Source organism: Phalacrocorax aristotelis, chromosome 3 (assembly GCF_949628215.1).
Source record: "Phalacrocorax aristotelis chromosome 3, bGulAri2.1, whole genome shotgun sequence".
Classification (NCBI taxonomy): domain Eukaryota; kingdom Metazoa; phylum Chordata; class Aves; order Suliformes; family Phalacrocoracidae; genus Phalacrocorax; species Phalacrocorax aristotelis.
Genome location: NC_134278.1, coordinates 117,887,152 through 117,908,821, shown reverse-complemented (window position 1 = coordinate 117,908,821; position 21,670 = coordinate 117,887,152). Strand labels below are relative to the sequence as shown.

The 21,670-nt window shown below is 37.1% G+C and overlaps 1 protein-coding gene across 2 annotated transcripts in view; it reads left to right on the top strand.

Moving 5' to 3' along the window:
- The window catches only part of CRIM1 (cysteine rich transmembrane BMP regulator 1), a 194,278-nt gene that overhangs the window by 70,095 nt on the left and 102,513 nt on the right, over window positions 1-21,670 (top strand). For both annotated transcript variants that reach the window (XM_075089307.1, XM_075089306.1), the window contains one exon: window positions 18,569-18,811. In XM_075089307.1, the coding sequence (XP_074945408.1) occupies window positions 18,569-18,811 (243 nt within the window). The remainder of the gene's footprint in view (window positions 1-18,568; window positions 18,812-21,670) is intronic.

Below are 21,670 nucleotides of genomic sequence, written 5' to 3'. Positions count from 1 at the left end.
ATCAAAGCTTGGTATGTTGGGACATACCTTCTACTTGACCTGTATAAACAAGGCTGTATTCTTTTTAGACTTGCCTGGACAGGAACATGCATCTGAAGAGGGGCTGAACTGACTGAGCGAAGTTGGAAGAGATAACTCTTAGACTATTCTAGCCTCTTAGGTCTTGGAGTTTTTGCTTGGGAGCAGATGAGCTTCCAGGATAACTTAAGGTTATATTAAATACTTTGGGACAAATTTTTCTTGGAGTTAGGGGGAAGAGTGCTTTTGTTTCTCCTCAGTTGTTATTCAGTATAGATTTTCCCCCAGCGCTCCCCCTCCAGCCCATGCTCAAGTACTAGAAATAGATATGTTGAGATGAGAGGGAAGGTTGTCAACTCATCCTAATGCTTCTGGCATTATCCCCTTATATTAAATCAAGTCAGTTAAATTATTGAAGAAAGTATGTTACCTCCAGAAGGAAGCTTATTTGCACGTTAATGTCCATATAACTCTCTCTTAGCTAACAAATTAAGCTAAGTTCAGAGTTAATATTTAGATCAAGAGCAGAACAGGGCATCTGATCTTACTGTGTGGAGACTATATTGCATACCAAAACTGTGAAAGCTGGATGACAAAATGTTAAGCAAGATTGTTTCCCTTGTAGCCCAAACAAACCGAAGTTCTTAACAAAAATAATAAATATTTCTCTATGAATACAGCAGTAAACAATGTCTAGTACTCTGGAAAATTCCTCTTCTTTATTCAGAATCTGTCTACTACAGGTAAAGTTGAATTCAGGCCACAATTTAAGACATGAGGAGGACATAAATTCCCCACTGCAGAAGTAATTTCTGGACAAAATTAATTTCTTTTTTTTTTTTTTGCAGTGCATAAGCCTATGCTACTGCTGAACATCTGAACAGGTTCAGGAGATACAGCTGAGGTGGAGGGAGGATAAAAACTGAATCCAGGATTAAAAAAAAAAAAATCTTTGAACTTCACTTATCACACTTGTCAGTCATAAACATTTAGCTCCAAAAGAAAAATAGTTAAAAGTACCTGAAGTTTGACTTGCTGGACTGCCGATGCTGATGATGGGATGCAGATCATAGTTTAAATTGTTTTACTAATAAAGAAAAGGTCACACTGAGAGCAATACGTTACTGATGTAGAAATTTCTACCCTCGTTAAAACTGTAGCAGGGAAGAAGCTTACCTGTCCCAGGCAGGAGTAGTGACTTACCCTGACCAAGACTGACAGCGCAGCAAGTTGAACATGAGTCAGCAGTGTGCCCTTGCGGTGAAGGTGGCCAACTGCAGGCCAGGTTGGATTAGCAGGAGCACAGCCCGCAGAGCCAGGATGGCACGTACATTCTTTCTCTTCAGCGCTCGTGAAACCTCATCTGGAGTAGTGAGCCCAGCGTGGGGATCCCTAATGCAAGAAGCATGTTTGAGTAGGAGGCTGGGGAACATGATCTAAAGGGAGAAAGAGGTTTCATTCAACCTTAAGAAAAGGAAGCAGCAGAAGGGACTCTGAGGCAGCTGAAGACATACTTGGTTACAGAGAAGGAGCTAGGTGCTTCTGAGGTGCACAGTGGAAGGATGAGAAGCATCAGATAGCTGCAACAAGAAACACTCCAGTTAGATGCTGGGAGGTGCTTTGTGGGGGTGGTCAAATGGAGGGATGGGCTTCCCAGGGGCGGACTGGAATTGCCATCCTCAGGGTTGTCCAAACTCACCTGGACCTGAGCAGCTGACCTAGCATCAGCCCTGCTTTCGCTTAGGGGATGGGACCAGGTAACCTCAAGATGTCACTTCGGACTGGATTTAGTCTTCAGTTGGCAGGCTTGGAAAGGATAGATCCTCACCAAAAGTGATGGAGGGACTCAGGCTTACCTTGAGAGTTCTGAAATGGCCTGTCTACAGGAACATGCCCAGAAATTTGACTTAGCAACACTTACCATTCCTGAGAGGCGTTGTTCTACAGGACCTGTTCTAAACATTGCTGGATCCCGGCTGCTCCCTTGCCTACCCTCCTTCTTTCCCCCCTCACAGAAATAGCTGGACAATCACTGCAAAGGGCAAGAATATTCCTGTTTTGCAGGGGAGGAGAATTTTGATGCTGTATTTACAAAGCAGCATACGCAAGATAGTGTACATGGTGTATGCTGTTGTGGCCTTGAACCCTTTATCATTGTGATACACATTCCTGTGTGTATCTGTTTCAAGACAAGTCTGACATTCTATCACTTAGGTGCAGAAATGTTTGGAAAGGAAGCCCTTGGTATTTCCCTCAGCTATCCAGCCACTCTTTGGTGGATGTCTTTATAGAGGCACATAATGGAAATTTAAAGGGCTCAGAATATACACAGAAGAAGCACAGCCTTTACATCAGTGTACCAGAGCCAAAGTATGTGGCTTGCCTGTTACATATTCCTACTTCCCATTGTGGATCAACAGAGACAAGAAGGGTTGCTACTCTTGTTACTGTGGTTTATGTTTGGAAATAAAGTAGTCCTTTCTCAGAGATTTGATGACCCTGTAATACTGTTGGGTTGAACATAAATTTCTCCAGTCAGCAGGTTTCCCTTTTAGAGGTACTGATCCCCTTGGTGAATGACCAAGGTTATTTCTGACGATGGAAAATATAGTCCAATAATGACTATAATAATGAGATACTCTAGGGGCCAACCCGAGCTGTTTTTCACTCTCTCTTGCAAAAAGTCTTGAGACCTTTGCAGAATTCTCATGAAGGTCTCATGCTCTCTCTTTTTCTCTTTCTCTATATATATCAGAACAGATAGTTTCTATGAGACATTAATACTTTACCCACTTCTTCCTCTGTGGTTGGTTTAGCTGCTGCCTGTATCTCCTATATCTAAATCTTCTTTCTTAAGATGTGTTTGGGACAGCTTGAAAATTTAGTCCATAGAGCTCACCCTGCTGGGACAGTGGTTGGCTCTTTTACCTGACCTTTCAAACAGCTGCTTTCTGAAAAAATAGTGTGTGAAATTTAACAAAAATAAAATGTGTTTTCTTCTATTCTTGCTTTATTCCAATCAGTATAATATGCTTCTAGCAAACTATCTTAACTGCATCGTGGGTATATAGACTAAGCTTTAAGGATTAATTAAAAGAAGAAAAATGAATACATTGAACTTTGGTTTAGTCTGAATTTTAACTACCTAAAACTTGGTAAACTGGAGTTTCTTTGTAAAATGCCAGTTTGCAACTACTTACTGGTCACTGATCAGTGAATATTCATTTGATGGTGCTTTGTGTTATCATCTCTTCAGCTGATTCTAGTCAAGGAATTATAGTCAGATGCAATTTTTATATGGAAGATCTTGTGAATTATTTTCCTGAATATTCAGATTTCCTAGCAGCTGTATAGTGTTTTCAGATATGTACTAAGCAGTTGGATATTTTTTGGTTGGTGGTGTGTGTTTGGTTGGGGGGGGGGGGGGGGGTGTGGTGTGGTGTGGGTTTTTTATTGGTTTTTGTTGTTTGGGTTTTTTTCTCTGTAGCACCTAGGGATCTTGACCGAGAAAAGGATCACGTGTTGTACAAAGCATGGTACCACATGCAGAACGTTCACTTGTGCAGCAGTTCTGTTTGTAAAATGAATGGTAGATTGGGAATTGAAACAGGAGCAAAATAACTTGTCTGAATTACTGAAACTAGGAATAGAAACTTAGTCCAGCTCAATGTGGTGCTAAAGTCTTGCCTTAGGACTTCTGAATTTTCTGTCAGTTGGAGCATCCTTCCTGTCCATTGGGGGTCTCTTGGTTTGGCTGCTTAGTTACATAAGCTTCTCTGTTCTTTTGATATGTTTTTGTTCTCTTCTTGTAATATTTTCTTTTTAGTTGTTTGGGGGGTTTTGTTTGTTGTTATGTTGGGGGTGGTGGTGGTGTTGTTTTTCTTTTAGTCAGTACTCCTGGTTACCACATTTTAATGTGCAGGAGCTGAGACAGCGTAAATTCACACAAGTACTTCGAAGTCCTTCATTACGAAGTCAAGCATCTAAAGCAATTTATGCTAACTGAAGGTTTGTTCTTAAATCTTGCTAGATAAATAACTTATTTCCAAAGAAGTTTCCATATTTTTTTAAACTGTGCATTTACAGGTTATTTAAGCCTGTCCTACTGTCCATTTTTATGTGTGATCTAAGTTTTCCTTGTTTTGCAGCATAATAGAAACTGTGGCTAGAATGTGACATTGACTCAGTTGAACTTTTTTCATTTTTTTGAGATAGTTGGTGCTTAAATGGTATTTTCAAGTATCTTGATCTCTATAACATGATTCAAGAAAATTATGTGAAATGGCAGAAGGTCAGCATGTTAAAGGTGATACTTAAAACCTGCTTCACAGATTAGGTGGGTTAAGCATAAGGTTAGGATCAGTATTACAAGTTAGGTATGTGAAAGATTTATTAAACTTACTAGCTTTGCTTCCTTTTAAGCATTCCCCTAAGGTATTAATGGGACACAGTGCATGGGGAGGGTATGCATGTAGTAGGAAATATAGAGTAAACTTTCTAACATTTTTCTGTTATGTTTCAATTTTTCTTTCTTTTTATGTTGATGAGATTCTGAAGGCATGCTTCAAAGGTGACACATTTGACATTTGCATCCTATTTCCCCATTATTGACATATCCGTATTACTTAATCTTATCTTTCCTGCATGCTTACATTAGAGACTTCTGATAAATCTTTGTCTTGATCCAGATTTCCTGAAAGAAAGTATTTATTCTGTGTTAAGAAAATGCATTCACTGCATAGATTGGAAGAAAGATTAGAGGAGAATTGTTTGATTGGCAGCAGTAATAGTAGGTGGTATGTTATGCAACTTAGTCTTTTCATTGGAAAAAGTGTGCATTTTGAGTTCTGCTAAGGAAAAGTGTCCTTCAAAACTCACCTCATTAATACCTCCTTCAATAACAATTAACTCCTACAACTGCTTTAACTAAAGACCTGGTTTTGAGTATAGAGAAACATTTTTCATTCTTTCTCATTTACTTATGTTGTCGCTAGTTTAGTAGAAAGACTGTGAGGACTGGTGTTTACTGAGGTGTATCATGGAGGGAGGTATCTTAGTGACATGTGAGATACCTCATCATGTAGCAATACTTGATTTTATACTCTTTGGTGTCTCTTTCCAGCCAAATGGGGAAAACTAATGAAAACAGTGTTGTTTAAAGTAGCATCACTCTGGGATGCATAAGCATCAGCATCTATGGTATTTGGTAAAGTATCTGGTAGCTTTTGTTTTCTTCTATTATGTTGTTGGATGTCAGCAGGCTTTCCTTGTGAGCACTGCTTAGGCTTTGACTTCTGTGATACCAGTTCTCAGCTTGGCCTTGATGAAGGAATACGTTCTTAAACTTGGGATTTCTTAAACGTATTGCGTGCGTTTATAAAATCAGTGCAGTATCTTGGTTGTAAGGATCATTGCATCTTTTGAGTATAACTTCCTAGTATTTGCGAGTAACCTCAAATATTTCTTTCTTCCCATTTTTTCATTAGTCTGCTTTGAGTGGGAGAATAATTTTGTTCACAACAGGTATCAATTAAAATTCTGGTCTTCCATCTTCTCAGGAAGCGTGTCTGCCTCCCAGAGTGTGTTTATCAGGTAGGATCGCTATCACTGTAATGTGAAAGGGTACAGAACCACTTCCTTCCTCAGGGTGCTGGGTGGCTATCATTCAGAACGGCGCCTGTCATCTTCCTACTTGCAGAGTTTGTCCCGATTCCATGAGGAGTCCGTCAGCTCTTCAAGTACATCACTGGTGGCTCTCTCCTGTTTTGGAGATGCAAACATAATTTTTGTGGATTAGGTGCCATCTCATATACTTGACTGGTTGATTAGTAAACTGGTATGTGTTGTCTCTGAATCTTATACTCTAGTAAAATAACGTTTACTGCAAACTTACGTGTAGGATTAACGTGCATTGATTGTGTCAGATTCCTGAGACATGCCCTGCACATAATTTGATCTAAAATTGGCTTTGGATGTGACTGTATCCCAAACTTATGCAAGGAGTGCCATCGTGGAAATCTTACTGGAAGTAATACTCGTTTGCTTCGCTTCACTTACAAAGTGCAACCGTACCTGCAGTCTCCTGGCAGTAACTTCTGTCAGGATGCGTGAGGTTCCACAGAGCTATGTAACCTGCGTTTTAGTGCTCATAAATTGATGAACAAGGCTTAAATCAAACTGTCCTAAGAAGTTATGCTAATCAAATACTTCTGCAGCTGAATTTCTTGTTTTTTTCTTTTTCTAGTTGTGTCATGGAGGTTGGTGTACAAAAAGCCACAATATGCTTTTCTTTGGTGTCCAAGAGAAAATATTTTGTATTAAAGTAGATTGTTACACGAACAAAGTATGTTGCTGCATATTATACTAATATAGTTGTATAGTAAGAAAGACAAAATGTTAGAAAAGATCTGGAGTAGGTAGTTTTGGGGTTTGCTTTAAAGAAGGCATAAACAATAAGTGGATAACTTAAGAGGAAAGGACAATGAAGAAGAAAGAATAAGAAAAGCACAGGGTAAAGAGTCAAAATAAATCTCTGAGCCAGGATAATTTGTGGTACTCTTCTCATTTGCTAGTTCTGCTTTAAAAAAAAAAACCTCTTGGGGAAAAACTGATTACCGTACTTGCAGTCATCTAGATCGTTCCCCTTTAATCTGCTTTTGGAAAAGAGCTTCCTAGCTAGTTAATACTCAACTGTATGCTTCAAATGAGATCAGAAAGTGAATCTAATTAAAGAACATTGCAGCCAACGATATTCTGAAATTGAGAGATTAATTTTGTATATTTGGCATGGGATTGTTGGTCTTTTTACAGACTCTGACCTTTGTTCATAATAAAAGGTATTGGAATGAATCCAGCTTTAAATAAAGGGGTCCAAGTTTAATGACTACTGCAGTCAGCAAAATCCTTGTACAAGAGTTAGCAGCAGCTCAGTGCTGTGTAAGCTCTGACTTTCTGCTTTTTTTTTTTTTGTAGTTTTCATATTTAATTCCCTCTGGGGGATGTTGCTGCTTTGAGGTAGAATAGGGATGCTGCAACAGGGTGATGATATCTCGTAGCATTTAATATATGATGGACATGAATCTGTGTTTAATTCATATAGTGTATTTTGAGTATTTTATTTACCTGTTAGGTGGCTCCGTGAGGAATAAAGACTGTGGATATTGCATGTTTCTCAGTTTCTGTTAAAAGCAATCTGGCTGGATTTTGTATGGCAGGGATGCAGAATGGAGCAACTTGTTTGCTTTTCCCGTACTGTGGTTCCTTGTTGTCTTTAGTCTGTTCGGGGGCTGGTTATGAATACATGTGTGCATGTGACTTGTGTTACTTTTTTTTCCTCCTTCATATAAACGTGTAGATATTTCTGGTTTGGATACCTACTGTAGTTTGGAAGCAGGGAGAGTAAGATGATTCCCAGATTTCCAGCTGTCTCTGTTTATTTTTCTAATCAGTTCTCAAACTTTCGTGCAAACAGTTGGACAGCTGTCTTCTCAAACTGTTTAGGCCTAAGACTAAAATTAAAATTTCATATGCTACTTTTTCTTTTGATGTTGTTTTTACTGATAAATATTTTTCTTTTTGTATTTGTGTGATTGATAGTTATGAAAAAAACAGCAGCCCATCTAAGCTAGGACTTAAAATAGGTATTGCAAGCAGGAACTTGGAATTTAACAAAATTAGTTGTGTGGTGTTTAAATGCTTTATTTAATTTTATTTTTCCTAGTGCACATGTTCTTTGAATGCAAGAAAGGCTATATCCAGAGAATGTTATATTTAAAATATACCATATTTTTATACGGAATATGAGAAATTGCCTCCAGTATAAGAACCAAAGAACAGAGTGCTCTAACTTCTTTTACAACTGAGTCTTCTTATATGCTGCTCGTTTGTGCGACTTGCATCTTAAGTGTCAGATGTGGCAGTTTATTAGAAGACTTTGTCTTTGGAGAAAAGATGTTTTATGTGAAATATCCTCCATCCTTGTATTCAGTGAAATGCTCTTAACTAGAGTTTTGTTAAGTGTCAGTCCTCTGCAAAAATAAATCTTGTAAAAACCCAGATCTACTTTTTCTAGAGGACTGAGCTGTTTAGTAAAGTCTTTCATGTTGACAATTTTGTCTTGTAATTGGAAATGTAGTAAAATTATGTAGAATCTCTTCATTGCAGGCACCAGGGTTTTTTACATAAGAATTCACTATGTCAGTGTAGATTTTACCCAAAATTATAATGGCCCCTTTTGCTTTGCTGTCATATTTCTTATTATAGCTAGAACTCTCTCTTGTTGTAAGTAACACATAGAAATTTTCTTCAGTAAGCTGATGCAGGTTTGGTAATTGAATTACAGAGTAATAATTATAGTACTTGGCATTAAAATCCATTCTAGGGAGACAAATTTAACAAATATGGTTTTTTTAAATTAAAAAGGCAAAATAAATAATTGAAGATGATCTCTGGTAATATGGAAAATATTATGTAACAGGAAAGCACTTAAATTCTGAATTTAGAGAGGCTATTCAGAAGAACTTAAGAAGCCAACCCAGAAAAGTTACGAGAGATGAACCATAGCAGCTGGAGAATAAAAGTGTTTCAAAACGCTTGGGCATTGGCCTTCACCGCTGGAAGTAGTCAGCTTCTGTTTGCCTAGAAGGAGGAAACTATACCTCTCTTTGTACTTTCTGATAACTGTGGTACCTTAGGTTAGTAAAGACAAGAAAAGAATGAAATGTTGAACAGTTGATTCTTCTGCTGTTATGCATCTTGAGTGTTTTTGTCAACGAATTTAAGAAATATGCGGTTAAGATGCTAACAAAACATGCAGAGGTGCTCTGAACATAATAGATAGGAAAACTAGTTTGCATAATGGCGGAGTTTACTTGCTAGAAGTATCTTAAGGCATTGAAGTCCTCACTTTATTGTGTTTGGCTTTTTGGGGTTGTGTTTTGGTGGGGGTTTTTGGTTTTGTTTTGTTTGTTTTGGTTTTTTTTTAACATTAGAAGAGATCAAAGAACCTGAAGAAAGCACATGGATTTATTTTTATCAACTTGAAACACTGAAGGGCAGACAGAATTTGATTCAATTTCAGTAATAGCAAAAAGTTGTGTCCCTTTGAATATCAAAACCCTCACTTCTAAGCTAGTTTTTATACCTCAGTTCTGTTTTTTAACCTAGCTCTAGATAATAATTGCTTTTCTGGCTCTTCCAAGTTTTATGTTAGTTGCTAACTACTTACCTACGAGAATTCTCATTTCTTTGTGAAATCATGTACTTATTTTGATTGTGGTTTGTATTTATTGTAAATGTGTTTTTTGGGTCCTTGTTATGCTTACGTTTTCAGTCTTCGATTAGGAAGCGAACAGTGTTTTGGGAATACCACTTTGGGTGTGCTGTGTGGTACAGCATGCAGTTCTGTGCTACTTATGTCCAGAGCTGCCTCCAGAGGTTTATTCCTTTGTGGGATATAAGTTACGTGCTCAAATTCAAACTTCTTTCTCCCTGTCACATCAAAGTATGTGTTGCAGTAGTTTTCCTTCAGTGAATACTTGTGATTAATTCTCCAGATGTCAAGCTAGCTTATATTTTTCTTAAGTTATATTAAGCAGAATTGTTCTGAATATTTGTGCTTTATCATCATTTTGGTATGCATTCAGCCTTACCTGTGGTTCGCAGCTGTTTATATCACTGCAATAAAGAATACTTCCTGCTAGAGGTAAACTTCCTACTGGTATACATTTTTGTGAACCATTGAATCATATGCAGTTTATACTGGTTGTGAATGTAGTGTTTTCTTTTTTGGTTTACTTTCAAAATGTTTTGGCATTCTTTAAAGTCTTGTCTCTGTAGCTGAGACCACCTCATTACTGTTTACATACTTTTTCTTTCTTTGGAGATTTCATTTGATTTGCCAACATAAAGATTGACCAATAGTAGAGTAGCATCATTCATTCAGAATGATATGCTCTCTTACATAAAGAAATAACAATGTACAATGTTATTCCAGTCACACCAGTATTGAAAACACTTGTGGTTTGATTTTATTTTCCAGTGGAGGCAACCCAGCTGTAAACCTGACTACAGGTTTACTGCTGCTCTCTCCGTCTAACCTGTGAAGGATTTTCAATCATGATGTTTAAAGGTGCTTTATTGCTGTTTGAAAGCAGTCCAGTTACCAGTGGGAATGGATCCTGTCCCTCGGATGGCACACCTCCCCTGTCCACTGTGCAGCAGGCTGAGCTCATGTCCTTCCCTGCCTGTAGAGTTCTGTTAAAAAGCTAATGTTATCCAATATAGATTTGGATTAACTTTTTGGTGTTAAGCTGTTAGTTTGTATAAAAAAAATGTTAATATGTATCTGTTGAAAGCAGGTTTTAAATGGAGGAAAACGAAAACTAGCTTTTTAGTTTTCTAGACAGGACTGTTTCTAGTGCTAATGGAGAAATGCTTTTAGCTGGGGGGTTTGAACCCCAATGCAACTACTGCCACGAACAATGCTGGTTTCATAGAACTTGTATTTGCATTTAGGTGCAGGGTGTCTGACATCTGATAAATCCTCATTGATTCTGTTAAAACCCTTTCTTTGGTAGACAACAGTTTGGGGTAAGGCTTGATTGCAATTCTAGTGTGCATTCGGTTTTGAATTGCCACTTCCCTTTTTAATATTTTCAGTACAGTAAAAGAAGAAAGTTCAAGAAGTGGAATTATAATGTCCTAATAGCTTTGCTATCCAAATGGGATTATTGCCCTTGGCTCTGGCTGTCCTGAGTGACGTAACCCTTGTTCCTGGTTATTTGGTCCTTGAAATGACATCTGTAGTGAATACCATGTTGCAAAAATATATATCAAGTGCATATTTAGTAAAACTTGAGTCTATGACTGTCTTCTTGTGTGTGACTCTCTTAACCCAGTTTAGTCGCAGGCTGGTGCTGTTATATTACAAGAAGATTAGGCTATAATATGGGTGAGACAGATTGCGCCACTGTGTAGGACACAAAATCCAGAGTGTCAGAATGCTGGAAAGCAAAGCAAAAGTTGGTTAAAAAACTTGATGGGTTTTAAATAAAGTTCAGTTCTAGGTAAAAGGTCAGGCTCTAGTTCCTTTTTATTTGTAGCAGTTCATCCGTATACAGTACCATGCATTTTGTTTGTGCAAGGTAATCTCATTTTTTAATCTACTATAACTGTCCTTTTGATTCTTGAAAATCCTTTTGGGTATTTTGCATTCCGATATCGATCCCTGTCTGACTGCTTCAGCTGAGTAATCATTTCTTCTTGTTTATCCCTAATCCTTTTAATATTTCCTTCCTGCCACTCTATAACAGTACAGTATGCCTATTGTTTGGAGTGTGTTTCAATGACTACTGTAAGACTGTTGTACAGTAAATGTGGCTGTAGTTTAGCCTAGATGTCACAAAACCAGTTTACAATGAAACAAAAACGTAAAGCTGAACAACACGTGTCTTCAAAGCATGTATACTGACCTTAGTGCCTCACTTTGCTTAGTCATACAAAATGTTCGTCTTTATGAACAATATTGTTTTGAACTGCTCTGAAATATGAAGCTAGTGATTTCAAAATGCTTCTTATTCTGTATTCTCTTTAGGGACCTAGCAGGAAAAATAAATCTTGTTCTCTGTGTAGATACATATGTGTGTGTATATATCCATATGTGTATATATTTTAAAAACTTGTATTTTAAAGGAGCAGCTGTAGAACAGTTTAAGTATCTCTGCAGAAGCGCTCGGACCCGAGTCTTTGAAAGTTCTATTCAACCTTCTCCTTGGATGAAAACATTCTGTCCTCATTTCTGTGGTGACTGAGTAAAGGCATCTCTGGTCACATGAAGTTTTGATAAAATGATAAAAATCCCTCCCTGAAAAGGTTTCCAGGAAAGCATGGATCTGTTTCGTTTCACCTGAAGGATGAGGAGAAGACCCTCCCACCTCTGTCAGGGCTTTTCTTCTCCATTTCTCCTGCACTAGGTTATACCTTAAGATCCTTTTGCCGTGCTAACCAGTGCTTTAACTGTTCTGCTTTTCTCATTAACAAAACTTGGCTTATACTTTCTCTGCGTGTCAAAGCAGAGCATGCAAACATAATGAAGGAAAAGAATTTGATAAAGAGGTGAAAGCAAAGTTTTTAATTCTTCTTCAGGAACCATTCCAGTCTACTTTGGTACTAACCAAGATGGGGGGGTGTGTGTATGTTTGGTTGGGTTTTGTTACAACTGATCTACTTCAACAAAATAAAGAACGCCTGAGATCCAGACTTCCTATATTCAGGGGCTGTCTTGATAAAAATACCTGTGGCCAGTTTGAGAATTGTATAAACCTTTCAGGAAGGTAAGGTTACATTGGTTGTAACATAAAGACTTTAGTACCTTGCCATTACCTCCGCTTCCCCGTAATAACTTAGTAAAGTCATGGCAGTTATAATTTTAAAAATACGTAGTAGCTTTTGATATGGAGAAACTTTGTGAAAGTTCTAGCTTTATGGCTGTTGCTTTATGACAGACTCTTTCTACTGACAAAGAAGAAAAACCCAAAAGAACCAAATCCACATCTTGATTTCTTTTTATTGTATGCTTTGAAGATTGCTCTCCTCCCCTTATGCACTTTATAAGGAATATACTGTGGTTGCAGCAAAAGGCCAGTTTGAATATTGTTATGCCTTGACTTCTGAGATGCTAAAACTTCCCTGTGTGCTTCGGAGATGAAAATGAGATGAAAATGACACATGTTTTTGAGACATCCTGACACTTTAAATGAATGATCCCTGTTTTAGTATTAAAGCAGACAGCACATTGTAACTTACTCAGTTGTTGTTCAATTGCATGTTGTAACTTAGGTGGTTCAGTTATTCTTGGTAATTACAGGGTGTCCTCTGTCATGTGCTTGGTAATGGCAGGTTCTTTTTGCAGGCTAATTGCAAAGTAACAGCAAGTAAACCTGAACCTTCAGACTTACAGAAAGTAAAGTTCATCTTGAAATGCAAATCTGGTACCTGTATTAATTTATACCTAGAAATAGCACTGTCACTGGTAAACCGAATAATTTTATATTAAATAGTCTGTAAGGCTGCCTTTTACAGTAGATGGGAAGTTTGATTCCAAGGGTAGGAGTCTTTATGTTGAATTCATCAAAATGTCAGTTTTCCTGTTTGGATTGTGTTCAACTTACTAAAAACATTATCTTTCCAGCTACCTTTTTTAATTTTTTTGAAGATTGACTGGCTCAGAGTAGATAGTTTGTAAAAGTTTGATTGATCCAGACTCTTCCTTTATCTCTGCAGAGATTCTTTGTTGGCTCAGGCTGGTGAGATGTCAGAGATGCCAGAATGCTTCCTGCTTTGGTGGTGTTTGATGAAAGGCTCTAAAGAGAATGTGTCCCACAGAGAAACCTCACCAGCAAACCGATAGTTTCTGTGCTTTGTGTAGTCATTTGAAATGATGTGGTTTTTGAACATAGTTGGCTGCAAACGTTGCCTTTAAGTTTTTTCTTAGTGGGTTGTAGGTTATCTGTTCAGACTTAATTTATGAGAAATTTGATGGATGCATCTTTGACAAGTAATTTTTCGCCTTGGTAATGGGTCTTTTTTTAAAGGGGAGACTGAAATGTGATTAAGTTTTATATGCTTTTTCCATTAACTGTCTGATTCTGTGAAAATCAAACAGCAAAAGTGTGTGCAACTCCTCACTTCATTAAACTAATTGGTGAGTTGTATAAGCAATTTCTTGCCTTGCTAAAATGGTCAGCTTATTAATTGAGACTTATCAGCTGCTTCAAGGGTAGAGGTAGAACAGTGTTTTATAAAAATATATTTTAATTAGTATGAAAAGTGCCCTGAGTACAAGCTTAGTTGCAAAACTAGACACATGCTTTAACAAATAGTTTTACTGTCTTTCTCTATGCAGTTAGGGTTATATGAAATTGTTCTTGTAAGGGAATCTACATTATGCATTAGGAGAATGTGGCACGTGTATCATCTTGCCATGTAATCTTTGTGTTAAGATGCTTCTTTATTCAGGAATAAGTGTCTTATATATTTGCTGTTGTCATTTATTTCATAGTAAGTCGCATGTATAGTTCTCCCTTTCCTCAAAAATGTAATTTTTTTAGGTTTGATACACTGCTTTGAAAAAAGAAGTTCCCGTTTCTGTACAAACATAGTAATTGTTTATACTCTATCTTTTATCATATTTAAGATAATAAAATGGAGTTTAAGTTCTGAAAACCTTGTTTGACCTTGAAGATGTTGGTTAGGAAGATCCTGATTTGTATGATAGACAGTGGCTTAAAACAATGTCTGGGAGACAGGTCAGTGCTTCATAGTGTATGTGTGTATTTGACAGAGGAGCAGTAGGTTATTGTTGTGACGCTACCTTGGTCTGTTGAGAAGCTGCTTTTGATACAGTCCCTGTTTTGGTGTATAAAACAGGTGAAGTAGCAAAAATATCACTGATGAGTGATTTCATAGTCATTTTCTGTGGAATGCAGCTTGCATTGCCCTACCTTTCTGTCTTTTGTGATAGTCTGTTGTTGTATTTTTAATCTGCTCTGACACGTGTTCTTATGCATTCCTTTCGTAAGGGCCAAACTGTTTGTTAATTAAGGAAAAAAGGTATTAAACAATTGCTCTTGTTTGATGAAATCTTAAGTAGCTGTATTTAATGGAATTAAATCAGGAATCCTGCTAAAGCAGCGATGTTTATGGCTGTATTAATGTCTAATTTATCTTGAAAACAAATTCAATTTTGATGCCCTCTTTGAGCAAGTAATGAAAAGGTAAACAAGTTTAGCACAATAAATTGTAGAAATATGTCTCATATACAAAACTTTATCCCTGTGAATAGAAAAGATGGGTATGCTTGCCATTTGCTGAGGTAACAAGAAGAAAAACCTTGAAACTTTTCTTGCCAGTTGCTTAAAAGTAATGTCTTCTATTTAGGCTTGGTATCAAAAAGAGGAGCCCTTATCAGCTTTTACTGAACTACAGTAAAATAGGACTCCCACCTTCTTACATGGCAGTGAGTGGTGGGCTCAGGATGCAGTTACAGTAGTGTGGTGCTAGCTGATTAAAGTTTTAACTAAAATACAGTAATGCTACACTGGGAACTGCTGGATTTTCACGCTTCAGGTAAAGATTATTTCCAGAAGTATGAAGTAGGGACTCTACAAGAAAACACTTTGAATAGTCAGTCACATGTCACTTCAGCCACTTGCTCCTTTCCATGAAAGGAAAACCAAATCTAAATCAGAAACCAAATCATGACGCAGTCTGCAGAAAGTTTCTTTACCTGCCCTTGACTCTGCTGTGGGCTGGAGTAGGGAAGCTGAAGGACGATTGTCTGCTGGCTGATCCAACTTGGGATAATGTATTTGATTTTCCTGTTGCTCAATTGCACTTGTATACTGTGAAGGGAGTGTTTTACCATGTACACAGTTTTGAGATTATAGTTTGGAAGCACAGTGTTTACACAAGTGGTAGTAGGGAGGAGTTTTTCTTTGTTTTTGCAGCACTATAAAGTACAAAAGTAATAGCGACACTGGATTAAAAAGAATTTAAGTTTGATCTCTAAATATCTGCTGGTGTTACGTAATCTGGTATTAAAGCGCAAACATATCTTTGCAAGGTGGTGGTTGTTTGTGTTTAAACAATTTCCTCTGAAAGCGATGCTGGTTTTACTTAGTAGTAGAGTCCGATTGAATTTTGTTACAGTTAACTACATTGAGCACAAAACTCTAATGTGGAAAAGAATATCAAAGAAAACTATGAAACACTGAGCATTTTGTACAAAAATGTCATGTTTCTCTATTTAAAATTTCTTCTGCTTGTGATGCTTCTTACATGCTGATCGTGACATATCCTTATTTTCTTCATATTTTTGCTAGGTGATCTTATCAACTCCAACAGTAGGCTTCACAATGGTCTTCAAAATAAATATATCTAGAGTCCTGAATAGTCTGAATCCCAACAGTTTGACGTGCATTTCTGACAAACTTAACGATTCCAAAAGTTGGCTTAAATCGGTCAACTACAGTCCTTAAGGAAGCACTTACCCTGATATTAATAGGTGTAGGTATGCAAATGCAGTCAAGTCAAAATAGTAGGTAAACTTTTAAAAATACGTATAACACAGTCTTTTCACAAGAAGGAGTGCATGAGGGTGGGACTATCTGTTAGTCCTGGAAATCAGAAGATCGGTGGATCCGTAATGCTAGGGCAGATCAAGTAATGAACAGTATGAATTTAAGGGTCTATCATGAGCATGAACTTCAAGGGCTGCTACTGCTCTATCACTTCTCTGTACACGATTGAACGACATGCAGTGTTGAAAAGATATTTTAAAAGCTAAAATGTCAAGCCTTTTATTATACCCATAAACTAAAGAACACCAGTGAAAAACCAAAACTAGTGTGTTATCTATTACTTATACAACTTTTGGTACTGAACCTCTGTAACGAGCAATGTTCAGACTGAACAATGTGTTTAATAAAGCAGATAAGAACCTAAACATAAGGGTAGGTTTAAAAAAAAAAAAAAAAGTCTTAGACATGTTATTTAAAACTCCAGTCAAAGTACGTATCTAGCCTAGGCTATTTTAAAGACAGATGGAAATAGTGGGGGGTTTAACTGTAAGAAAAGAGTTATGATGCTATTTAGTATCACATTTAAGTTAGTAATGTCTGTTGCTTGTAAGAAAAAATATAAAGTACTTGTACACGAAGGAAATACATGTAAATTTTTCTATTCTGTTTTGCTATATTAGCCAACTAAAATCGAGGCAAATCTTTATATTCGTTATTTCCTTTTGCAATTGCTAACGCTAAGACCTAGATTAATATTTTTTAAGCACTTATATGTCTAGGCATTATTATATCCTTCTAAGTTTAAATGAAACTAAAGCATAGTTAGTAAATCAAGCATGTAGGCAAGCAATACTGCTTTGATTCTTCGATATGACCTAGAATTCCAAAGAACAGACTAAAATTAGGTGTAAAAATGATCCTCTGGAAAAAAAATATTGCTGCTGTTGACATTCAGTATATGTTTGGAAGCAGAATGAAACATTTGCTGTGTTGATTTTGGTTCAAAAAACCCAAACGCAATATCCAGTAACTTTAGTAACTCACTGTTTTTGGAGTTACTAAAGTCTCAGAAGATATTCTTGGCTCTTTATCAGAGATGCTCATATTTGATATGTCATATTCAGTCATTGAAATTATCACTAGCGATTAATTTTTTAAATGGTGATAGCTTAAACATCAGATTAATAAATTTAATGATGTTTTTACTTGTTTCTACTATTCTGCATCTAACTTTAATGACAAGCAGAGTAGTCAATTTCAATGGGGTAATAGTGACACTTGTAGTGGAACTATCTAGTTTACAAACTTGCAAATAACCAAGGAGTGGTACAAACAGTTTATAAATTCAGGTCTTGATTTGCTATTTTTTGGGGGGGTTTCTTCTGCTCAGACCTGGGAAGGTTCCCCGCATTGCCTCCAAACACTTCAGTCACCATGTCCTTTTGACCTAAAAATATTGCTCTTCTGAGTGTCTTGAATCCACTTGTGTTTTAACAGTGCTCAGGTATATTGAGCAAAGTGAGACCCTCCTGGATATGAGCAAGTTTCCCACTGTTTGCATTATGGAGTAAATTGATCATGGGAGTGGCCTGATTTTTCCCAGTCATTGGAGGGCATGACACAACACTTTTGCCAGAATTAAGGTTTTTTGGTTTTTTTTTTTAAGAACAGGGAATCTTGACTTTCCCAAGTTTTTGAAAAGTGTTACCTAGTTGTCTAAGAACCTTATTCTATGTCTTCATTCTCTTTCTCTTGTCTTAGTGTTTGTCCAGCTTGTCATCATTCCCACCAGATTGTAGACCCTGCCTCCTCAATATTCCTTTTCTTATTGCTATGTGCCTGCAGCTAGTGCCTCAGACCTCCAGTGCCTGTAGCCAGTGCTAGTCAAACCTCTTCTTTTACTATTTGAGCCACTGAAGTACGTGGGAACGCCTCTTTTAATGTAAGCATTGGGAGTGTGTACAGGAAAAATCCTCTTCTGCTAATGTATGGACTCTCCAAATATATGAGCTGTTGAACTTCTAACTAGCTTTTTGAATATGTGAAATCTCAGTTCAGATCAATCAATTAAATCAGTAAATCAATCAAAATCAGTTGCTCATTATGGAAAATCTTAGGAAACTGAAGGTGTAGGTGTGAACATCAGGGCTGTGCATGATATGAAAAGTTGTTTCTTAATATCTTGGCCAAATGTATAGCATCACAGCTGTGTGGGTGCGGCAGTCATGCGCATTGCACGAATTAGAATTTTTGTAAAATACTTCCTAAGGTACCTGTCATCTTGCAAATACCAAGATTATTTTTTAAGCATATTCCATAATTTTTGCTAATCAGTTCAGCAGCAGCAGTTTCTTTTTCTTTCTGTTGTTTTGGGGAAGGCAGAAGAAAGGGAGCTTTATCTGAGCTCATCTTTACAGCCTTCGGTACAGTGTTTTACTGACACGGCACACTGATTTTTCTTTTCCTTTCAGAAGAGAAACCAGATTGCTCGAAGGCCCGCTGTGAAGTTCAGTTTTCTCCTCGCTGTCCAGAAGATTCCATCTTGATTGAAGGCTATGCTCCTCCTGGTGAATGCTGCCCACTCCCGAGCCGCTGTGTGTGTAATCCTGCAGGCTGCCTGAGGAAGGTTTGCCAGCCTGGCTATTTGAATATCTTGGTTTCTAAGGCATCAGGAAAGCCAGGGGAATGCTGTGATCTCTATGAATGCAAACCAGGTAAAAGTTGACACAATTTTTTTCCATCAGTATTTTCTAACTGTCTGACAAGCACAATAACTTACAGAACTGCATCTAATAAAGCCTATATAGCCTCTAAATTATTCTGATTCTTCAAAATTAAAATTATTTTATGTGAGTAATAATTGAAAAAAAAATATTATGATAAATTTTTTCCTTCAGACATTAATTTAAACTGAGCAGCAAGAGAAAAACAGCCTAGTGAGAATATTGCATTTCTGTGGATGCTACTATTGGAAGTGACATACTTCACATACTGGTTAGATTATACAAAGGTTTTTCATAGTAGGAATATATTGTGCATGGACAGGGAATTAAGTTTTCTGTCTTAAGATTTCTCTAGATTACAAAGTGATGACCCTTCAAAACCGGAGAGCAAAAGGATTTTGGAGGAACATAGTGAAAGACTTCACATTTTTAGTACTTACCCACTTTCCATTTCATGAGAACATGAATCACCCTTTCCTGTGATTTATTATTCTTGGTGAAGTGGAAGATGTAATTCACTTTTTTTTTTTGATCCAGGCTTTGGTAAAGATGAATAATAAGAATAGAGGGATGAAAGTAGGCATATAAAATTGTATAATCCAAAATACTATATGCAAACAGGTTTGAGTGTGCTTAAGCTATGCCTTTCCTATGCTTGTTTAAGTTTTTCTGAAATCCTTCACTGAAGAAGGTTGTGCAGTTTTTGTATCTTCTAGTGCTTCTCTCTGTGTTTTTCCTAATATTTAGTGCAAATCTGCCTGTGTGGAAACTTAAGCAAACTTTTTCTTTCTCTGTCCCAAGTAGTTAGTGAACAAGTCTTTAGAAATATTTTTGCTCTGGAGTATTTTGTCAACCTTAATCTTCCTTCATCTAGAATTAGCTGTAACTTCTTTTAGCGTAGTTTCCTTGGACTCCTTCCTTATGTGGCCCCTCTAAGTTTTCTTAAGTTTACCCACGTGTCTCTTAAAATGTGGTATCTAAAAGCAGACTGCTATTGTGGGTAAGTTAATCAGCACTTAATACTGTAGAATGATTACTTTCTGCCTTTCATGCAGAATTCTAAATAAGAGCTGACTCCTTTGCAAGAGTTGTATTTAGTTTGTGAAATGCTGTGATCCCAAGATCTTTCTGTAGGTGACTGCTACAGAACCACAGTATATGTACATTTTGGTTCTTCCAATATATGCTTCAAATATGCCTTTACTGAATTTTGTCTTGCTGACTTTGGATTATTTCTTTATTTCTCAAAATAAATGTTAGCTCTGATCATGTCCTCCTGACTGTTACTTGCATTCCCATCTTGTAGTTTGCAAACTTGCCTTTGTAGCTTACTTCTTGGAGTTTGTTTTCAGCTTGTTAGTATTACACAATCTTCAATCTGAGTATGTGACTATTTATTGCATTAGTGGATTTATGTAACTGTGTGTGTATTGTTTTCTGAAGTAGTTGGCATTTTTTGTTGTAGGGAGTTAAGAGGTGAAGGTACGTGGGACTGGAAAAATAAAGATGCATGTTAGGGGGGTAGAAGAGCAGAGGCTTAGAAAAGATTGAGGAAGGAGGCTAATGGAATTTAAGGGAAGCATAGGCTTTGCAATGGGGCTTAGAAATAGAGAGAGGCTAAGGGAAGGCAAGGGAGTTCTCCCCTACCTTTGGAGATGATGGTGTGTTTCTTTGGCAGTGGCTAAGGTACTCTTGTACATCCCAGCAGTGACAGGTGATGAAAGATGTAATGGCTAAACTACAAACTACAGGGTAAGCGGAGCCCCACCTTGTTGCAGTGCCTTGGCTTTAGGGAAAAAAAGGGAGTGCTATTAATATGGAATTACTAGTTGCTACATAGCCTGATTTTTGTCAAGTCAGACTTCAGTGGCTGTCCAAGTTGACTTTTATAACTTCCGTCTACACATTTTTCATTTGCTGTTTGACATAGTGGGAAGATCGCAAAGGAGAAACAAGCCAACACAAGACTGGAAGACAGGGAAGGGAACAGGTGAAGTTAACAACTCTTAGACTACAAATTGTGTACCACAGAAGGCTTTTTCATTTTTTTTGATGGCAAATCTTTGCAAATCTGAACTTTTATCAGTTTTCAGAGAAACCTTCTTCTTAAAGAGTAGAAACTATATTTGTATAGACAGTATAATCTGTATTTTGATACATGAAGAAAATTATAGACTAAACAAATACTGAAATCTTTTTAATGTTTCCTTTCCTGTAGAAAGTTTAGGGATTTTATTTTTAAATTTGCAAGTCAACGTAAACCTTGCTGTCTTTTCCCATCTTAATTGTTCCATCATGTTCACTACTGTCCTATCTCTGGTTTTAAATAAATTTCTTTGTGTAAGAGTAGGCAATGCAGTATCTTCTACTGGGACTGTATATTCATAGGCTTACAGAGTTATAGAATAATTTAGGTTGGAAGACTGGATGACTCTGGAGGTAATCTAGTCCATCCTGCCTCTCCTGCACTGTTTTATGCCATTCATTCTCTGTCTGTACATGTATTACTGTATATGTCATAGCATATAACTGTTTGTATATATGTATGAACACTATGTGACTTATCTGTGCAGATTTGCTGAAATAGTGGTCATAAAGTAAAGTCAGATAATGCTCGTTACATGACAGGAATGTTTATTCAGCCCATGGTGAGCCTGGTAATAAACCTTGTGTCTTCAGAGTTTGACTTTGTCCTGAAGAATTGTCAGAGAGGAACTGAACTAGCAGTGCTCTGTTTCATGTTTTTCCTCTGTTCTTAATGCCATATTGCTGGAAGAGAAAAAAAAAACAAAAAACAAAAAACAAAAAACCACACAAATGGGACAAGGGACAGTATAAGGCCTGGTAGAT